Raw genomic sequence first — 22,982 nt, 5'->3', positions numbered from 1 at the left:
TCATTCCACAGATAAAAACACCAACATACAGACACAGGAACATGGATGTATAATACAATGCTGTGTGATAACACAACATTAAAAACCAAGTGATAACAGGAAACTAGTAAAATAAATAAATAAATAAATAATAAGGAATATTATGTAACTATATAAGGTATGTTAGATCTATATGTATACAGCTAGAGATATAACCATACTAGGTAAAGTATAAAAACAGAGTTCTAGAATAAATGTATAATTTCTTTTAAAAAAAGGAAGAAAACCCGTGTAGGTTCCGTATGGGCATTGTAATTAAAAACACAAAAACAAAACTATTTTTAAAAACTAAACTAAAAAATAAAGTGAGCAGGACACCTGAATGGCTCAGCTGATTAAGCTAAGCATCTGCCTTCAGTTCAGGTCATGATCTCAGGGTCCTGGGATCCAGCCCCTCGTCTCAGGCTCCCCGCTCAGCAGGGAATCTGCGTCTCTGTCTCCCTCTCCCTCTGTCCCTCCCCGCTGCCCATGTGAGTTCTCTCTCACTCTTAAATAAATAAATAAATAAATAAGACTAAAGTGAGCTACTGATAGCTCTAAATTAAGGAAAGAGCTGCTAAGAATCTTTCTAGGCCCATGACCATGGGCTCTCCAGATACTTTTCAGTAGCAATAATGATACCATCACCAACTAAACTAGAGAAGGTAAAGGAGAGATTGGAAAAATAAATATCTAAAGAGAAACAAAAAGGGGACTAAAGAAAGGAGTCCTAGGAATAGGGGAGAAAGAAAAAATGAAAGAGGAGGAGGAGCAAAGAAATTTTTAAAGCTTCATTTCTATTCACCTACTAAACTAAATACACATTACAGAAAATACTTTCAAACCTACACTGTAAGGGGTTGCTTCCATTTGGGACTGTTCGTATTGTTGCATTTTTCTGTCTTCTTTGACTGTCCGTCTACTGTGACTTCCACATAAGGACTTGGTCCAAACCAATTCTTTTTATTTTCTTTAAGTTTCGCTGAAATGACTAGGCAAAAGAAAAGGGAAACTATTTAAATATTTGAAATGTTAGTTCATCCTTCAAATCAATTTAATTTCATAAAGGTTACACAGAACATTATTACTTTTACTCAGAGAGGCAGTTTTGCTCTAAAATATTTACTAATTTTATTCAGTCATGACCTTTGTATTTCCTTCCAACCTAGTAAATAAACATATTACTTCCCCCATATCATGAACCCAAATTACTATTACTATACCCCCAATGTTGGTATCAATAGTCTCAGAACTCTAATGTCAATTAAAAAGTACAACAAACCTGGTCAACAAATATTTGAATGCCTACCATGTACCAGATACTGCTCTAAACTGTAAATAGAGTAGTTTACAGTATAGAAAAGGCTCTGGTTCCAGGGAGATAATATCCTAGTTAGAGAAAGTCCATGTGCTGAAAAACAGGCTAACATGGCAGATTATGACTTGGTAGTAAGGAAGGCCTCTGAGGAAGCACTTTTAAGCAAACGTCTAAACGACAGGGAGTTAGCCATTGAGAAGAGAAGTGGGAAGAGCATTCCAGAGAGAAGCAAAAAAAACTTGGCATATCTGAGGAAACTATAGCAAACAGGGAAGTATGGTAAATGAGGTGAGATCACATTTAGCTTTGTAAGCCCAGATAAGGAATTTGGATTTTATTCTAAAAGCATGCTAGAAAGCCACCAGAGGAAGAGAGTTACAAACCAGGATTATTTTTTAGCATCTCATATATCTCATATTAGTAAGAGCTCCCTACGAAGTGCATCTTAAGATACTGACTCCAGGGCGCCTGGGTGGCTCAGTCGTTAAGCATCTGCCTTCGGCTCAGGTCATGATCCCGGAGTCCCGGGATCGAGTCCCACATCAGGCTCCCTGCTCGGCGGGAAGCCTGCTTCTCCCTCTCCCACTCCCCCTGCTTGTGTTCCTGCTCTCGCTATCTCTCTCTCTGTCAAAAAAAAAAAAAAAAAGATACTGACTCCATCATCTTCACCCTTGAATTAGTCAGTTTTGCCAAAAAATAACCTTGTCCAAGCCCCTTGGACAGTGTAATAAGTAGATCTGAATCTAGCAGAGCACCTCATGGTTTCCACAAATGAGAACTCACTGCTCCCCAATAAAGGAGGTGATCACAGCCATGGAAATATTCTACAACCTGGATATCTATTCTAGCAGCAAAGCACAGAGAATGCCAGTGCCTATCAAGGTTAAGGGACCCTTGGAGTTGCTAGAGGAGTCTGTATAGCAGCTACCCAAGAAGCTCCATACATAGTTCAAAGCACAGACAGTCTGGGCATCCCAGAAGTCCAGTCCCAGGTAGCAGCCATGAATCTCTTGACTTCACAAGTACCACATACTTCTGTCCTTTGGCACTTATATGCCTTTTTTTGGTAGTATGCAAGCCAGCTACAGGGTTAGTACTCCAACAATGTATGCACATTCTATAAATCAGAGTTTCATCATTATTTTGGAATACTTGGTATAATAAAGTTCAATCACAGATTTGAAATCAATATGCAGTACCAAAAAAAGTATCTGTCAAAGAAAGAAAAAGAGCTGCAAGACATATTACTGAAGTAGGCAATAAGGAGCCCTGAGGAATTTTAAGTAAAAGAGTGCCATTCAACAAATTTACTGAGTGCCTACTACATATATCAGGTATTATCTGGGGCACTGAGAATACAGTGATGATCAGACTAATGCTCAAAGATCATTCTATTGCTGTGGGAAAAATGAAAGGGAAACAAAAGTAGGAGTTAAGAGACTACCAGAGTCATCTAATCAAGAGATGACAGTGGTTTGGACGAGGATGGTGAACATGGATATGGGGAGGAATAAATCTTTTCTAAGGAGAACCAACAGGATTAGATTACATGAGCAAGTTGGGAAAAGAAGCAAGGATAACTCTCAGGTTTCCAGCATGAATAAGTGGATGGAAGACAGTATCATTTAATAAGATGGAAAAGATCTGGGAAACAAGTTTGAGGGGGTGGCACGGGCAAGAAGAAATCAAGAGTATTATACTGAATGTATAAAATTTGAGATATGTGAGACATCTAAATATAAACACTAAGAAGTCTTTTTCAGAATGGAAAATATTCAAGTGGGGACCAGACCTATCTCTGATTAATATGTACTACAAACCTCTAATACTTAATACAGAACAAAATTCAATCACAGATTGCCACAGAAAAAATACAAACCCCTTATTTTTAATACATTTCTGGTGTGAGAAAAGGTGGAAGAGCCTAAACAATTATTCAAAGCCCACCATTGTATTTCAGGGACTCTTATGATCCTCTGAAACTGATTAAACCTAGAACAAAGCAATGTAGGCCCGACAGGAAGGAAATGATCTGCCCTCAGGGATTTTTTTGGATTCAAACTTTTGAGGCGCCTAGGTGGCTCAGTCAGTTAAGCGTCTGCCTTGGGCTCGGAGGCTCAGGTCATGATCCCGGAGTTTTGGGATTGAGCCCTACCCCACATCAGGCTCTCTGCTGGGCGGGGAGCCTGCTTCTCCCTCTTCCTCTGCCTGCAGCTCCCCCTGCTTGTGTGCGTGCATGCGCTCACTCTCTATCAAATAAATAAAATCTTGGGGGGAAAAAAGGATTCAAACTTTTGAACGTTATTTTGCCACATAATCCCATCCAACCCCACTAGAACCATTTTAGGAAACTTTAAATGGGAAAGTAAAAAGGGTAAAGGAAACTAACACCAACTATTAGTGTTTGCTATGTGTCTAGATGTAAACATTGTCATTTCAATACTCAAGACTATTCTGTGAGATAGACTATCATCTTAATTTTTACACATAAAAAGACAAACTCAAAAGAACTTAAAAGTTTGCCCAAGGGTCACTTGTAAAGCCTGAACAAGAGATATTAAGTGCTCAAATCTCAGTTTAGAATGCATAAAACTTTTGTTATAGTCCTAATATTAGAAAATAGATCACCTACTACTGCCTGTAATTTAAATTCCTATAGTAAATTAGAAGAATAAAAACAGTAAACCCACAACAGGGAACCAAAAAATGTCAGTATCATCTGTTACATGGGCTACTGCAAAGGTCTCTAATAATTTTTCGTTTTTAACCTCACATCTGCAAACTCTCACAACTTCTAGAATTATCTTCCTAAAACAGATGTGATCATGTACTTTTCAAATACTTCTCTAATGCCTGCAAAATGAAATTTAAACTCTGGGGTAATTTATATTGTTATGTACCTTTTCAGCCTCCTCCTATACCAAATCCCACCCAGCCCCCTGGGATTCTAACCACCCTTAGCTGTTTGCTGTCCCTCACAAGGGCCATGCATTTTCATGTGCTACTCTGGAAGATCCATTCACAATGATCCTTCTTCCTTTTCTAACTAGAAAAATCCTATTTCTTGAGAAACCAGCGATCCCTTCTCTTTTGATTCAATGCTTCTTTAAACCTAAGAAGTTAAATTGCTCCTGCCTCTACGTTTCCACTGCATTTTCATATTTACATATGGTTCCTACAGCTTTTCATTCTGTCTTAGCTTTTAGTAAATTTACTGGTTTTTAGTTTAAATCACCCTGTAATCCCTGTCATGACAAGGATGTAGACAGTCTTTTAATTCCTACAGCACTTAGTAATTTAAACATGAGAGACATTTAATCTATTTGTTGAACCAAATGATTAGTAATGGTAAAAAACAAGTTTCCCTGCTTTATTGTTACATATACACATACAGCATCTATTGTATATAGTGTCATGGCATATATTAATGTTCTTCTGGGGCGCCTGGCTGGCTCAATCAGAAGAGCATGTGACTCTTGATCTCGGGGTTGTGAGTTCGAGCCCCAAATGGGATGTAGAGATTACTCAAATAAAAAACTTTTTAAAAATTTTAAAATTTAATGTTCTGATCCTTTCTGAAGGTCAATGCTTTGACCTGACTTTGGTTCCTCATCCTAACTCTCTAGTACAAAAACCTAGACAATTTAATTTTTTTAAAAGATTTATTTATTTATTTGGGGGGGTGGGTAGAAAGAGAGGGACAGAGAGTCCCAAGCAGACTCCCCACTGAGCATGGAGCCCAATACAAGGCTCGAGATCATGACCTGAGCCGAAACCAAGAGTCGGACACTTAACCAACTGCGCCACCCAGGCACCCTAACAATTTAAATATAAAGAAATTAAAGTGAATATCCTTAGCTTATCCCATCCTATTTTGAGAACTGGGAGGCTACAGTGAACAAGGTAAAACAAGTAAGGGTGCGGAGACCCGGTAAATTAGCAGTATGAACTGTTAAGAAATAAAACCAGTTAAGCAAGGGCTAGCTTTGTGGTCAGAGTTACGACAGGCCACAAGAGGCCTCTGTGGCAGAACTATGTGTTGGCTAGATAGAATTTTATATAAACTCTGAACTTTAAATTTAAGTAAAAAGGGCGTTCCTAGTATCCAGAGATTACAGTCTTCTAGTAGATTTGGGAAAGTACAATATTATTTAATTCCAATTAGTAATAAAATCAAGATGGTTTCTCCTCTTCAAATGATCAGTTCTAAGTAAAGATTGAGGCAAAGAAAGTTCTAGGAAATACCAAAGTTACTTATTTTGCCACATAGTATAATGCTAGCACACAGCAAGCATGAAATAAAAAACACAGATGAGTTCAGAATAATAGCTGAGGTTATGTGTAAAACATAATCAAACAGGAAATGTCTAAAGACACGGAAGGACATAAGAAAACAGACTTATGTCCAAGGTAAGGGACCAGGCCATTCAATTAGAGAAAAAGAGGACCCAAAAACTCCAATTGTCAAAATCAGCAGATTCTGATGACGGACAGGGATGTGAAGGATAAAGGACAAAGAGGTAAAGAAAATTTTAAATATGTGATCCACCAGTTATCCTCCTCATAACAATGTTAACACTTCCATTCTACCCATAAATTAAATTTTTACATAAACATCGATGATCTTTCACAAATACTACCATTCTTGCCATTCATTCTGACAATATTCTTTTAAATTTGGGGTGCCTGGGTGGCTCAGTCGGTTAAGCATCTGTCTTTGGCTCAGGTCATGATCTCAGGGTCTTGGGATCGAGCCCCGCATTGGGCTCCCTTCCTCAATGAGGAGCCTGCTTCTCCCTCTGCCTGCCGCTCCCCCTGATGGTGCTCTCTCTGACAAATAAATAAAATCTTTAAATAAAAAGACAAGAAACTAGAGCAGAAGCAGAGTAGGATTTTAACTTTGACACTCAATTCTCCTATCAGTCTTTCACACCAACTTTCTAAAACACAAATACAATTGATTACTGTTTGTTAAAAGCCCTGATTACTTCCCATCTCTTCCAGCAATGATTTTTTTTGTAGCCCTGACACATATCTGAAGGAGATGACCCACTAGCATAAAATTTTCATGGCTCCCCACTCTGCAGCAGTGGCTTTTAGGGGCACTGGCAAAGTCTTGTGCATTTCCCTGCTTCGTGCCTCTTTTTTTTTTTTTTTAATAAAGATTTCATTTATTTATTTGACAGAGACACAGCGAGAGAGGGAACACAAGCAGGGGGAGTGGGAGAGGGAGAAGCAGGCTTCCCACGGAGCAGGGAGCCCAATGCGGGGCTCGATCCCAGGACCCCGGGATCATGACCCGAGCCGAAGGCACACGCTTAACGACTGAGCCACCCAAGCGTCCCCTGCTTTGTGCCTCTTGCTCATATTCTCCTAAAAAGATTCCTTCTACTCCCCTACATTTTTTAAAAATAACTTCCTACATTTAAATAGCAAGATGCTTTAAGCACCGCCTCCTTTCACAGCAACTCTGGTCAAATACTGGTATCTCTCTTTCCTGACCAAAGTTGTTCTCTCTTCTTGCCATTACCATATGCCATGGCATTTATTTTTTACACTTGAATATTTATGCCCTCCTTGATTCTAGAAAAATGTTGAGGCAGCTTACAAAAAAAAAAAAAAAAAGAAAACAACAATACTATAACTGATCCATTAACAGAAAAAAATACAATGTCATTAAAGGGATTTGTGCAAAAAACTTAGTTCTGAGGTTTCTAGCATCAAAAGCAAAGAACTAAACAATGACTTATGAAGAACAGTTGATTTATTCAACTTGGCACATTACTCTTTATAATCTTATGCTCTCTATTTGTCTCATATCTAATGATGTATTTGCCAAATATATAATTTTTATCCATTCTTCATGTTTTGTTTTTTTTAAGATTTTATTTATTTACTTGACAGAGAGAGACACAGAGAGAGAGGGAACACAAGCAGGGGGAGTGCAAAAGGGGGAAGCAGGCTTCCCATGGAGCAGGGAGCTCAATGTGGGGCTCGATCCCAGGACCCTGAGATCATGACCTGAGCCGAAGGCAGACGCTTAACAACTGAGCCACCTAGGCGCCCTCTTCATGTTTGTTTTTATTAAATTGTTTTTGCCTTGTATTTGTGCATTCTCAGAAAATGTAGAACCAAGATTAAAATCTTATAAATGGCAAGAATTTTGTCTTCTTGAGGTGCATTCAGGCATTTATTAAATGTTCTTCCTACTATAATAATGATAGCAAATATGATAAACAGTATGCAAAGAAAAAAGTCAAAAGGAATATAACTGAAACCTAAAGGAATAACAGTATCATCTCTAAGGACTAAGATGATAAATAAGACCCCTATTATTTTACCGAGTTTTTAAAAATAAAAAACATGTGTATTACTTATGTAACCTGAAAAGGTAAAGATTTTTTTTTAAAGATCATTCCAATCCAAGGTTTCAACATTAACTTTTCAAAAAAAGAAAAGTAATTAAGAAGCTGGCTCAATTTAAATCAGCTACTCAGGCTAGCTTCAGGATGGGGAGCAGGGGAAAACAATCAGAATCTTGCTTAACAAAGAAATATTAGTATCTTTCACTGAGAATCAGACAGTGCTAAGGAAAGAGACTAGTGAAGGAATCCCCCAAAATAAGTTCTAAGATACTGTCACCTTACAAAAGTGCTATTTTTATATAATTCAATCACTTTTAGGTTTTGAGGAAGATAATAATAAGGATATGGTTTGTGGCCTAATATTCATAATCCAGAGGTGGATATAAGATAGGTGTAATAAAGGGGCTCCTAGATGGCTCAGTTGGTTAAACATCCACCTTCAGCTCAGGTCATGATCCCAGAGTCCCAGGATCAAGCCCTCCATCAGGCTCCCTGCTCTACAGGGAGTCTGCTTCTCCCGCTGCCCCTTACCCTGCTCGTGCTCTCTCTCTCTCAAATAAATAAATAAAATGTTAATTAAAAAATAAAGACAGGTGTAATAAAAGCTAAAATAGTGGGGCGGCTGGGTGGCTTAGTCAGTTGACCATCCAACTCTTGGTTTCAGCTTGGGTCATGAACTCAGTGTCCTGGGATCGAGCCCTGTGTTGGAGTCTGCTTGAGATTCTTTCCCCTCTGCTCACCATACCCCTCACTCGCTCATGAGCTCTCTAAAATAAATAAATAAAAATTTTTAAAAAGCTGAAATACTATACAGAGAATAATTGTCCTGTAAGAAATAAATGCCATTAAAAGGATAAAGACTAAGGTTTCACTGTGTGATACAGATACATGCATGTCTGAAAAAACTCCGGTGACTCACCAAATAATTTATCTATAAATACCTACAAAGAGACCATATGGAGCCAGACTGTTAAAGCTCTTAGCGCAGGCTACAGAAATTCTATACTATAGCCAAATAGAAGCACCAAAGGTTTTTGAGCAGGAATTGTTACATTCCATAACAAATGGCATATTAGAACATTAGGAATACTAATGTGAAAGTGATATACTTGGTTAGTATGGTTAGAGAAAGACAGATATATTAAAAAATAATAGCAACCAAAGGATTTAAATAGACATTTCTCCAAAAAAGATACACAAATGGCCAATAATCTCATGAAAAGATGTTCAACATCAATAACCACCAGAGAAATGCAAATCAAACCCACAGTAACATACCACTTCATACCCACCAGGATGTCTATAATCAAAAAGACAGGTAACAAGCATTGACAAGGATGTGGAGAAATTGGAACCCTCATACATGGCTGATGGGAATACAAATGGTGCAGATGCTTTGAAAAATAATTTGGAATTATTCCTCACAAAGTGAAACATACATACTATATGACCCAGTGACTCTACTCCTAGGTATATACTCAAGAGAACTGAAATGACAAACCTTCACAAAAACTTGTACACAAATGTTCATAGCATTATTCATAATAGCTAAAGAATAGAAACAACCCAAACATATATCAACTGATAAATGGATAAATAAAATGTAGTATGTTCATACTTACAATATTACTTGGCAATAAAAAGAAATGAAATACTAATGCATGCTACAATACAGATGAACCTTGAAAACATGCTAAGTGGAAAAGAAACAAAAACCCATACATTTTATGATTCCATTTATATGAGAGATCCAGAATAGACAAATCTACAGACAGGAAGTAGATTAGTGGTTGCCTAGGGCTGAGGGTGGCTAGGAGACATGGGAAGTCCTCCAGTAATGGGTAGAGGTTTCTAAAATTGACTGTGGTGGCAGTTATTCAACACTGTGAACATACTAAGGATCAGCAACCCTCTATATGAGTAAACTGTGTGGTATGTGAATTACCTCTCAATGCTGTCAATACAAAACAAAAAACAATAGCAACTGCCCAGACACCAGTATTTAATAGGAGAGAAAAAACAAAACCTGCAAAATACCCAAGAATATCCCAAAATAAAAGCATAATTTTTATACAACTGAACATTCTGTTCATTCATTCATTAAGCAAATACTAATTCAACACCTGATATAAAAGAGCCACTGAAGATTTTCTTAAGATTATTTTTATCTTGGGGGAAAAAAGTATAGCAGTAGATCTTTTTAAGACTTACCAGTGATCTGAAGTTGTGATTTCATGGTCAGGCTACCCATTGAACCAAGCTGTGATCCACTGCCAGACATACCACACCAACAGGACGGCAAATCTGAGCATGGAAAAGGAGACACTGTAAACATCAAAAGATCCCATATAAAAAACATGTATAGCGCTAACCAGGCTATTTCCATGTCTCACTGAAGACCACACAATAATAGTGGCCTTAGCATTGCTAAATAAAATTTTCAATTCTAGTATTCATCCTGCCTAACCTATCAACAAAATGACATTGCTTATCATTCCTTCTTCCATGGTTTACATTCTTCCCTGGAGCTCCCAAGACACATTCTCTAGGTTTACGTCCTACCTCACTGATTGTTCTTAGGCTCCTTTGACAATCCCTCCTGTTTTCTCCCCTCTCTTAATGTTGGAGTGCCCTAGGGCTCAGTTCTTGGTTCCCTCTTACCTCTCTACACTCACTTCCTCAAGGATATCATCCAGTGTTATGGCTTTAAATGTCAGCTATATACCAGTGAGTCCAACTTTATATTTCTATCCCAGATGTCATTCCTAAACTCCAAACAAGTTCCCTTGGGTATCTAAAAGACCGCCCCACCCCCCACAAACTTCACACATCAAAGTGAACTCCTGATAACAACTCCATCCTTTCAGATGCTCAGGCTAAAAACCTGGAGTCATCCTGCCTTTGTTTTTTATTTCCCTTCCTAACTTGCCAGCAATTCAACAGTCTCTATTTGCAAAATATATCCAGAATCCAACCATTTCTCACCAACTCTACCATCAATCTGTTCATAGTGGCCACTGACAGCCTGACTTTTTTTTCATGGATTATGCCTCCCTCCTAAGGTACTCCAAGTATGAACAGGTCTCCCTGTTTCTACCTGGTGTCTAGCTTCTCCCTCTTCCTCTACCCCTCTCCTCTGCTCGTATTTTCGCTCGCAAATAAATCTTTAAAAAAAAAAAGTTAGATCATATTCTACTCTGCTTAAACATTCAGTAACCTCTTATCTTAGTTAAAAGAGAATCCAAACTCCTTCCCCTGGCTTACAGATGCCTGACTCCATTCCACCCATGACTGACTCTCTGACCTTACCTCATATCATTCTCCCCCTTACCCATTAAACATCTAGCTTTCTTTCTAATTCTCAAACACACTAGGTCATTCCAGCCTTTGTACCGAACTGCTCCCTCTGCTTTTTCCTCTATCTTTAAATAGAGGCACCCGAGTGGCTCAGTTGGTTAAACATTCTGCTCTTGATTTCCGCTCAGGTAATGATCTCGGGGTCCTGGCATCAAGCCCCACATGGCTCAGGGGGAGTCTGCTTGAGGATTCTCCCTCTGCCCGTCCTCCAGCTCATGTACACATGCTCTCTCCCTTGATCTCTCTCTCAAATAAATAAATAAATCTTAAAAAAAAAAAAAAAGCTAACATCTTGTATTCAGGCTTCAAGTTAAATATCACCTCGTCAGAGAGGTCTGGACTTACCCAATCTAAAGTAGCCATCCTATCACTTTCTATGACATCACTGAAATTTTTCTGGTTTATTGACTCTAAAGTCCACAAAAGTAGGCACCTTCTCTACCTTGTTAATCAGTGCCTGGAATATTCTGGAAGTTTTTTTTTAAGTCCACAATTTCACCTGTCACAATACCTAGTATCAAAAATACAAGAAATAACAAGTATTGGCAAGAATGTTGAGAAAAGGGACCCTTGTGCACTGTTAGTAAGAATGTAAATTGGTACAGCCACTGTGGAAAACAGTATGGAGGTTCCTAAAAAAATTAAAAATAGAAATACCATATGATCCAATAATTCCACCACTGGGTATTTATCAAGAAAACTGAATACATTAATTCGAAAATACACGTGCACCTTATTTTTACTGCAGCATTATTTATAACAGATAAAATATGGAAGCAACCTAAATGCCCATCAGTAGATGAATGGATAAAAATGTGGTGTGTATATATATATATATATATAATGGAGTATTAGCCATAAAAAAAAAAAAATAGGATCTTGCCATTTGTAAGAGCATGGATGGTCCTAGAGGGTATTATGCTAAGTGAAATAAGTCAGAGAAAGACAAATACCATATGCTTTCACTTATATGTGGAATATAAAACACAAAACAAAGGAACAAACAAAATAAGCAGAGGCAGACCCATAAATACAGAGAACAAACCGGTGGTTGCCAGAGGGGAGGGGGTAAGCAGACAGGCAAAATGGGCAAAGAAAGTGGGAAGTACAGACTTTCACTTATGAAATGAGTAAGTCACAGGGATGAAAGGTACAGCATAGGGAACACATCAATGGTGTTGTAATAGTGATGTATGGTGACAGATGGCACCTACACTTGTGGCGTGTATTATAACATATAGAGCTGTCAAATCACTATGTTGTATACCTGAAAATAATGTAACATTGTGTGTTAACTATACTTCAATTTAAAAAAAAAGTCCCAGGGGCACCTGGCTGCTCAGTCAGTGGAGTATGTGACTCTCGATCTTGGGGTTGTGAGTTTGAGCCCACATTGGGTATAGAGATTACTTAAAAATAAAATCTTTAAAAAAATTAATAAAATTTTAAAAAATAAAAATAAATAAAGCAAGTAAGTAAATAAGTCCAGGGGTGCCTGGCTGGCTCAGTCCGTAGAGCATGCTCGAGCAGTCGATAGAGACTCTTGATCTCAGGGTTGTAAATTTGAGCCCCACACTAGGTGTAGAGATTACTTAAAAATAACATCTTAAAAAGTTTTGCCTCTTCCAGAACATCAGGTAGGTGGAATCATACAATTTGTGGCTTTTTCAGATTGCCTTCTTCTACTTAGCAATATTACCAAAGGTTCCTCCATACCTTTTCATGGCTTGACAACTTTTTTTTTAAATTGCTGAATAATATTCCATTGTGTGTTTGTACCACAGTTCATCCATTCCCCTATTAAAGGACATCTTGCTTGCTTCCAGTTTGGGGCAATTATGAAAAAAGCTGCTATAAATATTCACATACAGGTTATTAACTTAAGTTTTCAATTCAATTGAGTAAATAGGTATACAACTGCTGGATAATGGTAAGCCTATGTTTTAACCCTGTAAGAAACTGCCAAATGGTATTCCAAAATAGTGGTACTATTTTGCATTCCTACTAGGATTGAAGGAGAATTCCTAGGCAGCTAGGTGGCTCAGTCAATTAAGTGTACCTAAACTCAGGTAGTGATCTCGGGGTCCTGGAAATGAGCCCCAGGTCGGACTTCCTGCTTAATGGGGAGTCTGCTTCTGCCTCTCTCTCTCTGCTCCCCTTTCCACCAGCTCATGCTCGCTCTCACTCTAATAAATAAATGTTTTTTTTAAAAAAAGAATTCCTATTGTTCTCTATCTTCACCAGCATATGGTATTATTAGCTTTTCAAAATTTTGCCAATCTAACAGATGTGCCGTGACATTTCACTGATGGTTTAATTTGCAATTCCCATGACATGATGTTGAACATCTTTTCATATGCTTATTTGGAATCTATGTATGTTGTTTGGTAGGGTATCTCTTCAGATCCTTTGCTCACTTTTTACTTGTTTTCACATTATTACATTTTAAGAGTTCTTTATATATTTTAGAAACAAGTCCTTTACCAGATTTGTGTTTCGCAAATATTTTCTCACAGCCTATGGCTTCTCCTTTCATTCTCTTAACAGTGTAAAGGTTCCAAAATGTGGGTGTACGTGGGGGATGGGGGTGGTTTCCTCACACCAACGAGCAATTCTCCAACACCAGCCAGGTGTCCTACAACTTAATTCTAACAGTATCCACCCAGAGATAGCATCAGATCCCACAGGTTAAGTGATCAGTCCTACAAGCTCCCCCACCCCACTTCAGATGCTAGTCCCAACCAAGTCCAGGATGCCTTGTGCTGACTAACCAGCTACAGATTGGAGGTTCTAATGATTACCACCTTGGGTCTGATTAATTTGTTAAGAGTGGTTCACTGATTCCTAGGTTACCAGTTTATTATAAAAGGGTATCACTAACAGCCAGATGAAGGAGATGCATAGGGGAAGGTATGGGGAAAAGGTGTGAAGCTTCCAGGTCCTCAGCCAGTGCACCACTCTCCCCAAATCTTCCTGTATTCACCAACCTGGAAGCTCTCTGAACCCTGTCCTTTCAGATTTTTACGGAGGCTCTGTTACACAGGTGTGGCTGATTAAATCACTGATCATTATCAACTGAACTCAGATCTTCAGCCTTCTCCTCATTGTGGGGGTGGGACTGAAAGTTCCAATCTCTAATCACATGGTTAGCTCCAATGGCAACCCGCTTCTATCCTTAAGACATCTTCTAGGGGCGCCTGGGTGGCTCAGTCATGAAGCGTCTGCTCAGCAGGAAGCCTACTTCTCCCTCTCCCTCTCTCCGTTTGTGTTCCCTCTCTCGCAGTCTCTGTCAAATAAATACATAAAATCTTAAAAAAAAAAATCTTCTAAAAGTCACCTCATTAACACAACAAAAGACACCTTTATCACTCTCATCACTTAGGAAATTCCAAGAGTTTTAGGAGCTCTGTGTCAGGAACAGGATTAAAAACCAGGTATACGTTTTTTATTATAAAATCACAGTATCACATAGTGCATTTTAATAAAGCCCAATTTCTAAGTTTTGTCTTTCACAGATTGTGCTTTTGGTGTCATATCTAAAAACTCATTGCCATCTCTTCAACAAACGGTGCTGGGACAACTGCACAACCATATGTAAAAAAATTAAGTTGGACCCCTACAAAAGAACTGTGGTTGTATGTTTTGACCTGTCTAGAAGTTACATGAAGGATTGGCTCAAGAACTTCTCTTGCCTTTGTTCTCCCTGCCTGGGAGCTTCCTTCGGGCTGAGATGGCTTCCCAGGCAGTGTTTGTCAAAAGAATTTAAAAGCAAATGTATTAACCACTGCCACCTGGGGCAAAGGATAATAGGTGGGGCACACAATAGATATACTGAAAAGACTGGGAAGGAAGAGACTAGGGAACAAGACATTTGGGGGAATGAGGGCTTTGAAAAACTCTTGGGTATGTTAAATATAGAAGTCCTTGCACAGGCCCAGGGGTGGATGCATGCTCAGAAGGGTCAGAAGATCCTGGCTCTTAACTCTGACCTTCAGGATCCATGCAAACAGGAAGTAAAGGCTAAGACAGTTTTAAACTGCCTGGCTAAGCACAGGAGTGTCCAAACACAGCCAATCTGCAAACATGGTAGTGTTTGGGGGATTTTTTGGTTCCAAGTTTTTAAGGATATCTGTCAAATCACTAGCTGACCACTAATCTAACAGAACACAGACTTTAGTGGTCATACATAACAAAGAATACAGACTATACAAAATTAGTTTGGAAATGTCACCAAATAAGCAAACAACCACAATGAGCAGCAATAAGAAACCATGAAGTAGGGGGCACCTGGGTGGTTCAGTCGGTTAAGCGCTGGACTCTTATTTTGGGCTCAGGGTCATGATCTCAGGGTCCTGGGATCGAGCCCTGCAATCCTGGCTCATGCTCAGCAGAGTCTGTCTGAGGATTCTCTCTCCCTCTCCCTCTGCCCTTCCCCCTGCATGCACATGCTCTAAGATAAAGAAGTAAATCTTATAAAAAAGAGAGAAAGAAAAGAAACCATGAAGTGGGAGAAGAATCTGATTTCCAGAACATTCAAAATGTTCAGTTTTTCATACTAGCAAACCAAATTCAACAGCACATTAAAAGGCTTACTATACTATGACCAAGTGGGATTCATCACTGGGTTGCAAGGATGGATCAACATATAAAAATCAGTGTTATAATTAAAAGAAGGCTAAAAATCACATGATCATCACAACTGATGTAAAAAAAAAAAAAGCATTTGACAAAATTCCAGTCTTTAATGATAAAATCTGCCAAACTAGGAATAGAAGAAATTTACCTTACAAAATGAAGGATATACATGAAAAGCCCACAACTTTCACTCAGTGGTGAAAAATTAAAAGCTTGTCCTCTAATACTAGAAATAAGACAATGCCAACTACCACCGCTTCTATTGAACATAATACTGTAAGTCCTAGCCAGAGTGATAAGGCCAGAAAAAAATAAAACAATCCCACTTACAATAGCACCAAAAATAAAATACTTAGGAATAAACTTAACCAAGGAGATGAAAACTACAAAACTCAGGGTGTCTGGGTGGCTCAGTTGGTTAAGCATCTGCCTTCAGCTCAGGTCATGGTCCCAGGGTCCTGGGATCGAGCCCCGCATCGGGCTCCCTGCTCTGTGGGAAGCCTGCTTCTCCCTCTCCCACTCCCCCTGCTTGTGTTCCCTCTCTTGCTGTGTCTCTCTGTCAAATAAATAAATAAACCTTAAAAAAAAAAATAAACTCTGGCAAAGAAATTTTTAAAATCAAAAAAGTAACTATAGTAAAGGTTAAGGAAAAACAGAAGTAGAGATAACACGCAAGTAACTTCAGTAAGCTACAAAGCAGACAGACCAATGCTAATTGACAGCACACTCAAGAAAGTTGACTCCTATGTTGGTAATAGAGAAAAGCCTAGGGCCAAGGTGGTTTACACTGCAGCATCTTCAAGAAAGGCACCAGGTAATCCTGGAAGCAGGGCGTAAAGTTAAGATACATAAGCAGGATGAAAGCCATCCACCAAGCAGTTTGATTCCTAAAAATCCCCTACTTCACACCAGAAGGCTCAGGGGTTTTTTCCTCTAGAGACGGTAAAGTAGAGTATCTCTGGAATGGGAGATGCCAGGCACAGTGTAAGGATGGACAATAATATCAAAAACAGGAGAATTAAAAGAACATATTCAAACTGAATGACAAAACTCCCATCCTCCTTTCCCACTGGCTGTAGCTCACTGTAGTTAAGACTTAACCAACCAGGCAGTAGATAGGATAAGTCTTTTTATGAAGTACTCCAACTTCATAAAAGGTTATGCAACAGATAGATAACCCTATAGTGAGGTTCTCTGTTAACAAGCTTCTCCTTCCTACACGCACACTCAGAGCTCCCAGCCTGATTCTTAGTCTCCCATCGTTAAACATGATAAAATACTAGCAGGCAATATGAAAAACTTCTATCAGGAAGTGATGCCAAAGAAAAACAAGGAGAACTTTAAAAAATGTATTAACATCCTCAGAGAGATGAAAAGATACAACATTCATGAAACAAAAATAGGATGCCATAAAAAAAGAACATTCAGGGGGGAAAAAAGGAATTAGGATGAAAACTGTTCCCAATAGGAACAGCCTATACGATGGAGATGGGCTACACCAATTTTGTAAGCTTGAGTAGTCTGAAATTGCCAGTTCTGTACATAGGTTGTCAAAACACTAGAATAGGGATCAGCTGATACATGCTGCTGCCAGACTGACAAAATAATTTGGTTGCCAGAGCTATGATGTAATTTTAAATAATCTTGCAGCTTTAAACTATTTTTTGGTCCCTGTTGGGACGGCTAACAACATGTCCTATTTTTCCTATGAGACTTGACTGCAGAGTTGAGTTTTCCATTCTTTATTTTCATAAACATCTTTACATTTAAAATCCCGTTACCTAAGAAACCTTGCAATTTGGGAAAGGTTAACTAATATAATTTCCAAATACATTAAGGAAGTAATGTAGATTCTGAATGACAAATGTAGTTAATGTCACCTAACTAACCATGACCAATATATGATATAATATTCATCATTTTATTCATGCATCACATTCATTTTAGTTATTAGATAACAGAATATCTTCAATCTGATGCTCTGAAATAGGGAGTTTTTCTGTAAAGGACCAGGGAGTAACCATTTTAAACCTTGTGAACCATATGATCTCTGTTAAAACTACTCAACTACCTTTTTGTGTGACAGCAGCCATAAACAACACATAAAATGAATGAATGAGACTGTGTTCCAGAAAAACTATTTACACAAATAGGCAGAAGGTCAGATTCCTTCAAGCATGGGCCATAGTTTGCTAACCCCTTGTCCTCAAGAATCAAAGTGAAAAATGGAGGTACTATTAAGAACACCCTACTTGGGGCACCTGGGTGGCTCAGTTGTTAAGCGTCTACCTTCAGCTCAGGGGTCCTGGGATCAAGGCCCATGTCGGGCTCCCTGCTCAGCAGGAAGCCTGCTTCTCCCTCTCCCATTCCCCCTGCTTGTGCTCCCTCTCTCACGGTCTCTCTCTGTCAAATAAAGAAAATATTTTTTAAAAATAAAAAAGAACACCCTACCAGGGGCACCTGGGTGACTCAGTCAGTTGAGCGTCCAACTCTTGATTTTGGCTCAGGTCATGATATTATGGGTCATGAGACTGAGCCCTGTGTCAGACTCTGCACTCAGCGGGGAGTTGGCTTGAGTTTGTCTCTCTCTATCCCCCACCCATTATATAAATCTTAAAAAACAACAACACCCTATAAACATCACCATTACAGCTGAAAACTGGGAAATATGAAAGGGCAAAATTCCTTGAGACATTAGGATAAAACAATTGGATATGAGTGGAAAATCTTGTAATTAATTGTTTTACATTTTCTTCTTTATCCTCATCACTACTCCCTTCATTTGGCTCTCCTTATACTTACCATACTAATTTCAAAATTTCTCCTTATCTAACCCCAATCTGTCCATATGTTGTCAAAATGATTTTTAAGATGAATTTTCTACACCTCTAATGACCCTCACTTGCCTATTCTCTTAACTCACCTTCCACTCTCTCATATATACCCCATGCTTCAACCATATAGAATTACTTATCCGACCCCAACACTCCATCTGTTTAATACTTCTGTGATTTACTTATCCTGTTCCTTCTATTCAAAATGTGCTCTGCTCCTTCCTTAACTTCCCATTCATCTGGTCTTCCTCTTATCCTTCAACATTCTTCTCAAGCATTTCATGTGGTAGCCTTCCCTCAACTCCAAAGCAGAAATAATGAATTTCTTCTCATCAACCTTACTGCATGTATTCCAGGAGATATTATTAACATGGTAATTAATTGTGCAGGCTTTGGAGTCAGAGCTAGATCCACATATCATCACTGTTATTTACTGTGCAAAATTGAACAAATTACTTAATCTCCGAGCCATGCTTTCTTCATCCAAAAAACAGGGATCATTTTATCGTAGTTTTAAAGACTGAGATAATACCGTAAAGTGCTGTAAGACAGCTTTAAACCTAACAAGTGTTCAATAGCTGTCCCTTAATATGTTTGCAAATCTTTCTCCTCTTTCAAACTGTTTTCTTGAGATCAGGGGCCATTCATCTTTACATTGCTACAGCTGGACACAATGCCTGAAGCACCTTAATAGTAAGCCCTCAAATATCTGTTGAATCCAATCAACAAATATGTAAAACTTATGATAGTCAAGGTGAACTTTTCTCTAACACCTCAGAAGAATTTAGGAAACCTGAATTTAGGATACCTTTCTTATTAAACATTAAAAGGCTTAAAAATATCTATTACAATCCAAAGGACTCACCACTGTCCAATATTTCTCTAAATAAATGGGAGCACTAGTAACCTGTACAAAAGAACCTCTACTTGTAAATAAATGAGGTTACAAAAGGGTGTTTTTTGTTTTTGTTCTTAGGTTTATAATAACAATATAAAAGCAACCAATGAATACATGCTGCAGAAAGTTTCCCAACATAACAGTAAAACCCACAGATTTACAGAGACATTTGGGTGGCTCAGTTGGGTAAAGTGTCTGACTCTTATCTCAGTTCAGGAGTTCAAACCCTGCACGGAGCCTACTTAAAACAAACAAAAAAACCCACAGATTTACAAAGATAAGAAGGCTTTTGCCCTACTAGAATTTAAAATGTGAGAGAGAGCCAAAAATAATTAAAATTATAGAAAATTGACACTGTGTTCTCTATATGTGCAAGTAACATAAGTAAGGAAATACAGGCTGTAGTAATTAATTTTGACTTTGTAGGCAGGGAGAATTCAGACAAGATGCCACAGAAGAGAAGCACTTGTGGGTGAAAAAGGGAACAGGAAGAGAACAGATTTGCTTAAATTTGGCCAACAAAGAAGGCACAAAGGGGGAAATGATACAATACTAAAGAATGGACTACAAAAATCAATACACTGGGCACCAAGCCCTAGCTCTGTTGTTACAAACATTAGAAAGAAAGAAAACTTGTAATTAACCAGCAATGTGAATGTCTTCCTAGAAAACCCATAAGCCTCTATATAATACAACTAATAATAAACCTAGAAAACTGACCAGTTATCATGGACAAAGTGGAAAGCAGAAAACCTTTAAGTGAAAAAAGTAAAAAATATTCATCTCAAAAGCCAACTATTTTTGGATAACTATACAAATGTGTAAACATAAAACATATTCATAACGGGGCAACACAAAGAGAAAACAACAACAAAAGCTAGGAAATGAAGCCTCCCACCAAAAGGCAGCACCAATTTGCTAACCATGAGTGGGTGACCTTGGAAGTAGATATTCCAGTCCCAGTCAAGACTAAAGATCAATGCAGCCTGATATGTAACAGGTATCAGGAGGTACTAAGAGAGACCTTAAGCCACAACTGCTCAGCTAAGCCACTCCCAAATTTTTCACCCACAGAAACTGCAGAAGATACTAAGTTATTTTTTTTTTAAGATTTTATTTATTTATTTGACACAGAGAGAGACCGCGAGAGAGGGAGCACAAGCAGGGGAGTGGGAGAGGGAGAAGCAGGCTTCCCACCGAGCAGGGAGCCCAATGTGCGGCTCGATCCCAGGACCCTGGGATCATGACCTGAGCTGAAGGCAGATGCTTAATGACTGAGCCACCCAGGTGCCCCAGTTATTATTATTTTAAGCCCTGAACTTCAGGATAATCTACTGCATAGCAATAGAACACTAACAGAGAAGCCAAGGTATAATCTTGGCGAAGTACTAGGGTAACGTAAGATCTTTGCTCTAAATTACATGAAGAAAACTTACACTGAAGTACCAACCTAACATGCTTAGAACTTATCCTGAAGTTCTTACTAATCAAATAGAAGGGTGCGTACTTATTTTACATTTGGTAATGATTTATTTCTTAAAAGGCAAAATAAAGGGTAGGATGAATTATGGGAGAGTGACCATTTAATTTTTCACACAAATTGGGATGGTTTTGATTGTGAACAGGGACAAGATGAAATGCTATAAACCAGATCTATACTAGGCAAACCATGACATAAAGCCACACTAATTGTGGATGATAGGTACGGAAATTTAAACTGCTAAAATAAGGTAGTATAAAAGAAAAAGTATTAAATTCAGGAGGCTGCAATAAACTACAAGCATCATCATCATAAAAAATTATTAGTTTGGGCTCAGTTGGTTAAGCATCCAACTCTTGATTTTGGCTCAGGTCATGATCTCAGGGTTGTGAGCCCTGTATCAGGCTCTGCAACAGGCTCTGCACTGGGCTTGGAGCCTGCTTAAGATTCTTGCTCTTTCACTCTGCTCCTCCCCCACTTAAAAAAAAAAAAAAACTAGTTTGGGGCACCTGTTGGCTCAGTCAGTGGAGCATGCGACTCTTGATCTCAGGGTTGTGAGTTCGAGATCCACTTGGGTGTAGACATACTTAAAACTAAAATCTTTTTTTTTTTTTAAAGATTTTATTTATTTATTTGAGAGAGAGAGAATGAGAGAGAGAGCATGAGAGGGGGGAGGGTCAGAGGGAGAAGCAGACTCCCTGCTGAGCAGGGAGCCCGATGCGGGACTCGATCCTGGGACTCCAGGATCATGACCTGAGCCGAAGGCAGTCGCTCAACCAACCGAGCCACCCAGGAGCCCCAAAACTAAAATCTTAAAAAAAAATAACTAGTTTGCTGAATAATCATGTGCTGGGAACTGTTGTAAAGAATTTCACATGTAGTAACTCATTTAATACAATCTCCCCATAATGAGTTGAGTAGTGGCTCCCAAAATACTATGTCCACATCTGATTTCCTGAAACTTACAAATGTGACCTTACTTGGAAAAAGGGTCTTTACAGATATAATTAGGAATTTCAAGATGATATCATCCCGGATTATCCAGGTGGACCTTAAATCCAATGACAACTGTCAAGAGACACACAAAAAGCAGAAGAGAAAAAGGCCACGTGAAGACAGGCAGAGATTAAAATTATGCAGCCACAACCCAAGGGACACCTAGAGCCACCAGAAGGTGGGAAAAGGAAGGGAGGATTCTCCCTAGAGCTTTTAGAGCAAATGCAGTTCTGACATCTTGACTTCAGACTTCTGGCCTCGAGAACTGTGAGAAATTCTCTATTTTAAGTCACCAAGTTAGAGGTTAAGTTGTTATAGCAGTCACAGGAAATTAATACATTCCCTATGACATAGATACTACTATCCACATTTCACCAACGATAAAACAAGCACAGAAATGTTAAGTAATCTAATAAACCAGAAGATCTGGGGATAAGAATAAAATGTAATAAAATGTAATAAAAAAAACTGGTTTGGAAATAGTATTTGGAGGCTGGTCATGGGGACTGACTTTCCCTTTAAAATTTAGCTGAGCTTAATAAATGAAGAAGAAATGAAAGAACCATTATTTTGCAACCTCTAATGTAATAATTGAGTCACGCAAGCATCATCAATAGATGATGGCATTTTAAAATATATCCATAAACTATTTGATACTCCTCCCTTCAAAAGATGGAACCTAATACCCTGCCTCTTGAATGCAGGCCAGATTTAGTTACTCTCTTCTAATGAATAGATTGTTCATGAATAGAAAGGACAGTATGTGACTTCCAAGGCAAGGTCATAAAAAGCAATGCCACAACAATGTGTAAAGATGTAATTTTGTAACATCAACAACTAAAATGGGTAGTGACAGAGCTCTAAAGTAACAGCTTTTTATATTATTGAAATTAAGCAGTTATAAATTCAAATTAGAGTATTATAACTTTAGGACTTTAAATGTAATCCCCATGGTAACCACAAAGAAGTTACAGAATATACACAAAAGGACACGAGAAGGCAATGTAAATGTTTCACTATCAATTAAACACAATGACAGTAATGAAGGAAATGAATGACAAAAAAAGCTGTAACACATATG

At 38.5% G+C, this 22,982-nt stretch overlaps 1 protein-coding gene across 7 annotated transcripts in view; it reads right to left on the bottom strand.

The window, feature by feature from the left end:
• Window positions 1–22,982, bottom strand: part of ITCH (itchy E3 ubiquitin protein ligase) — a 121,956-nt gene that overhangs the window by 74,730 nt on the left and 24,244 nt on the right. For 6 of the 7 annotated variants that reach the window (XM_064573050.1, XM_054510057.2, XM_064573052.1 and 3 more), the window contains 2 exons: window positions 9,913–10,005; window positions 868–1,009 (listed from right to left, as the gene is read on the bottom strand). In XM_064573050.1, the coding sequence (XP_064429120.1) occupies window positions 868–1,009; window positions 9,913–9,982 (212 nt within the window). In that variant the 5' untranslated portion in view covers window positions 9,983–10,005. Of the gene's footprint in view, window positions 1–867; window positions 1,010–9,912; window positions 10,027–22,982 lie in introns of all 7 variants that reach the window. The other variant, XM_064573051.1, reaches the window with a different exon arrangement.

This window comes from Mirounga angustirostris, unplaced genomic scaffold (assembly GCF_029215605.1).
Source record: "Mirounga angustirostris isolate CCGP_5_RB_7025 unplaced genomic scaffold, mMirAng1.0.hap1 SCAF_10, whole genome shotgun sequence".
NCBI lineage: Eukaryota > Metazoa > Chordata > Mammalia > Carnivora > Phocidae > Mirounga > Mirounga angustirostris.
Note: the sequence above shows the minus strand (reverse complement) of the source record. Positions and strands in the feature narration are given on the sequence as shown.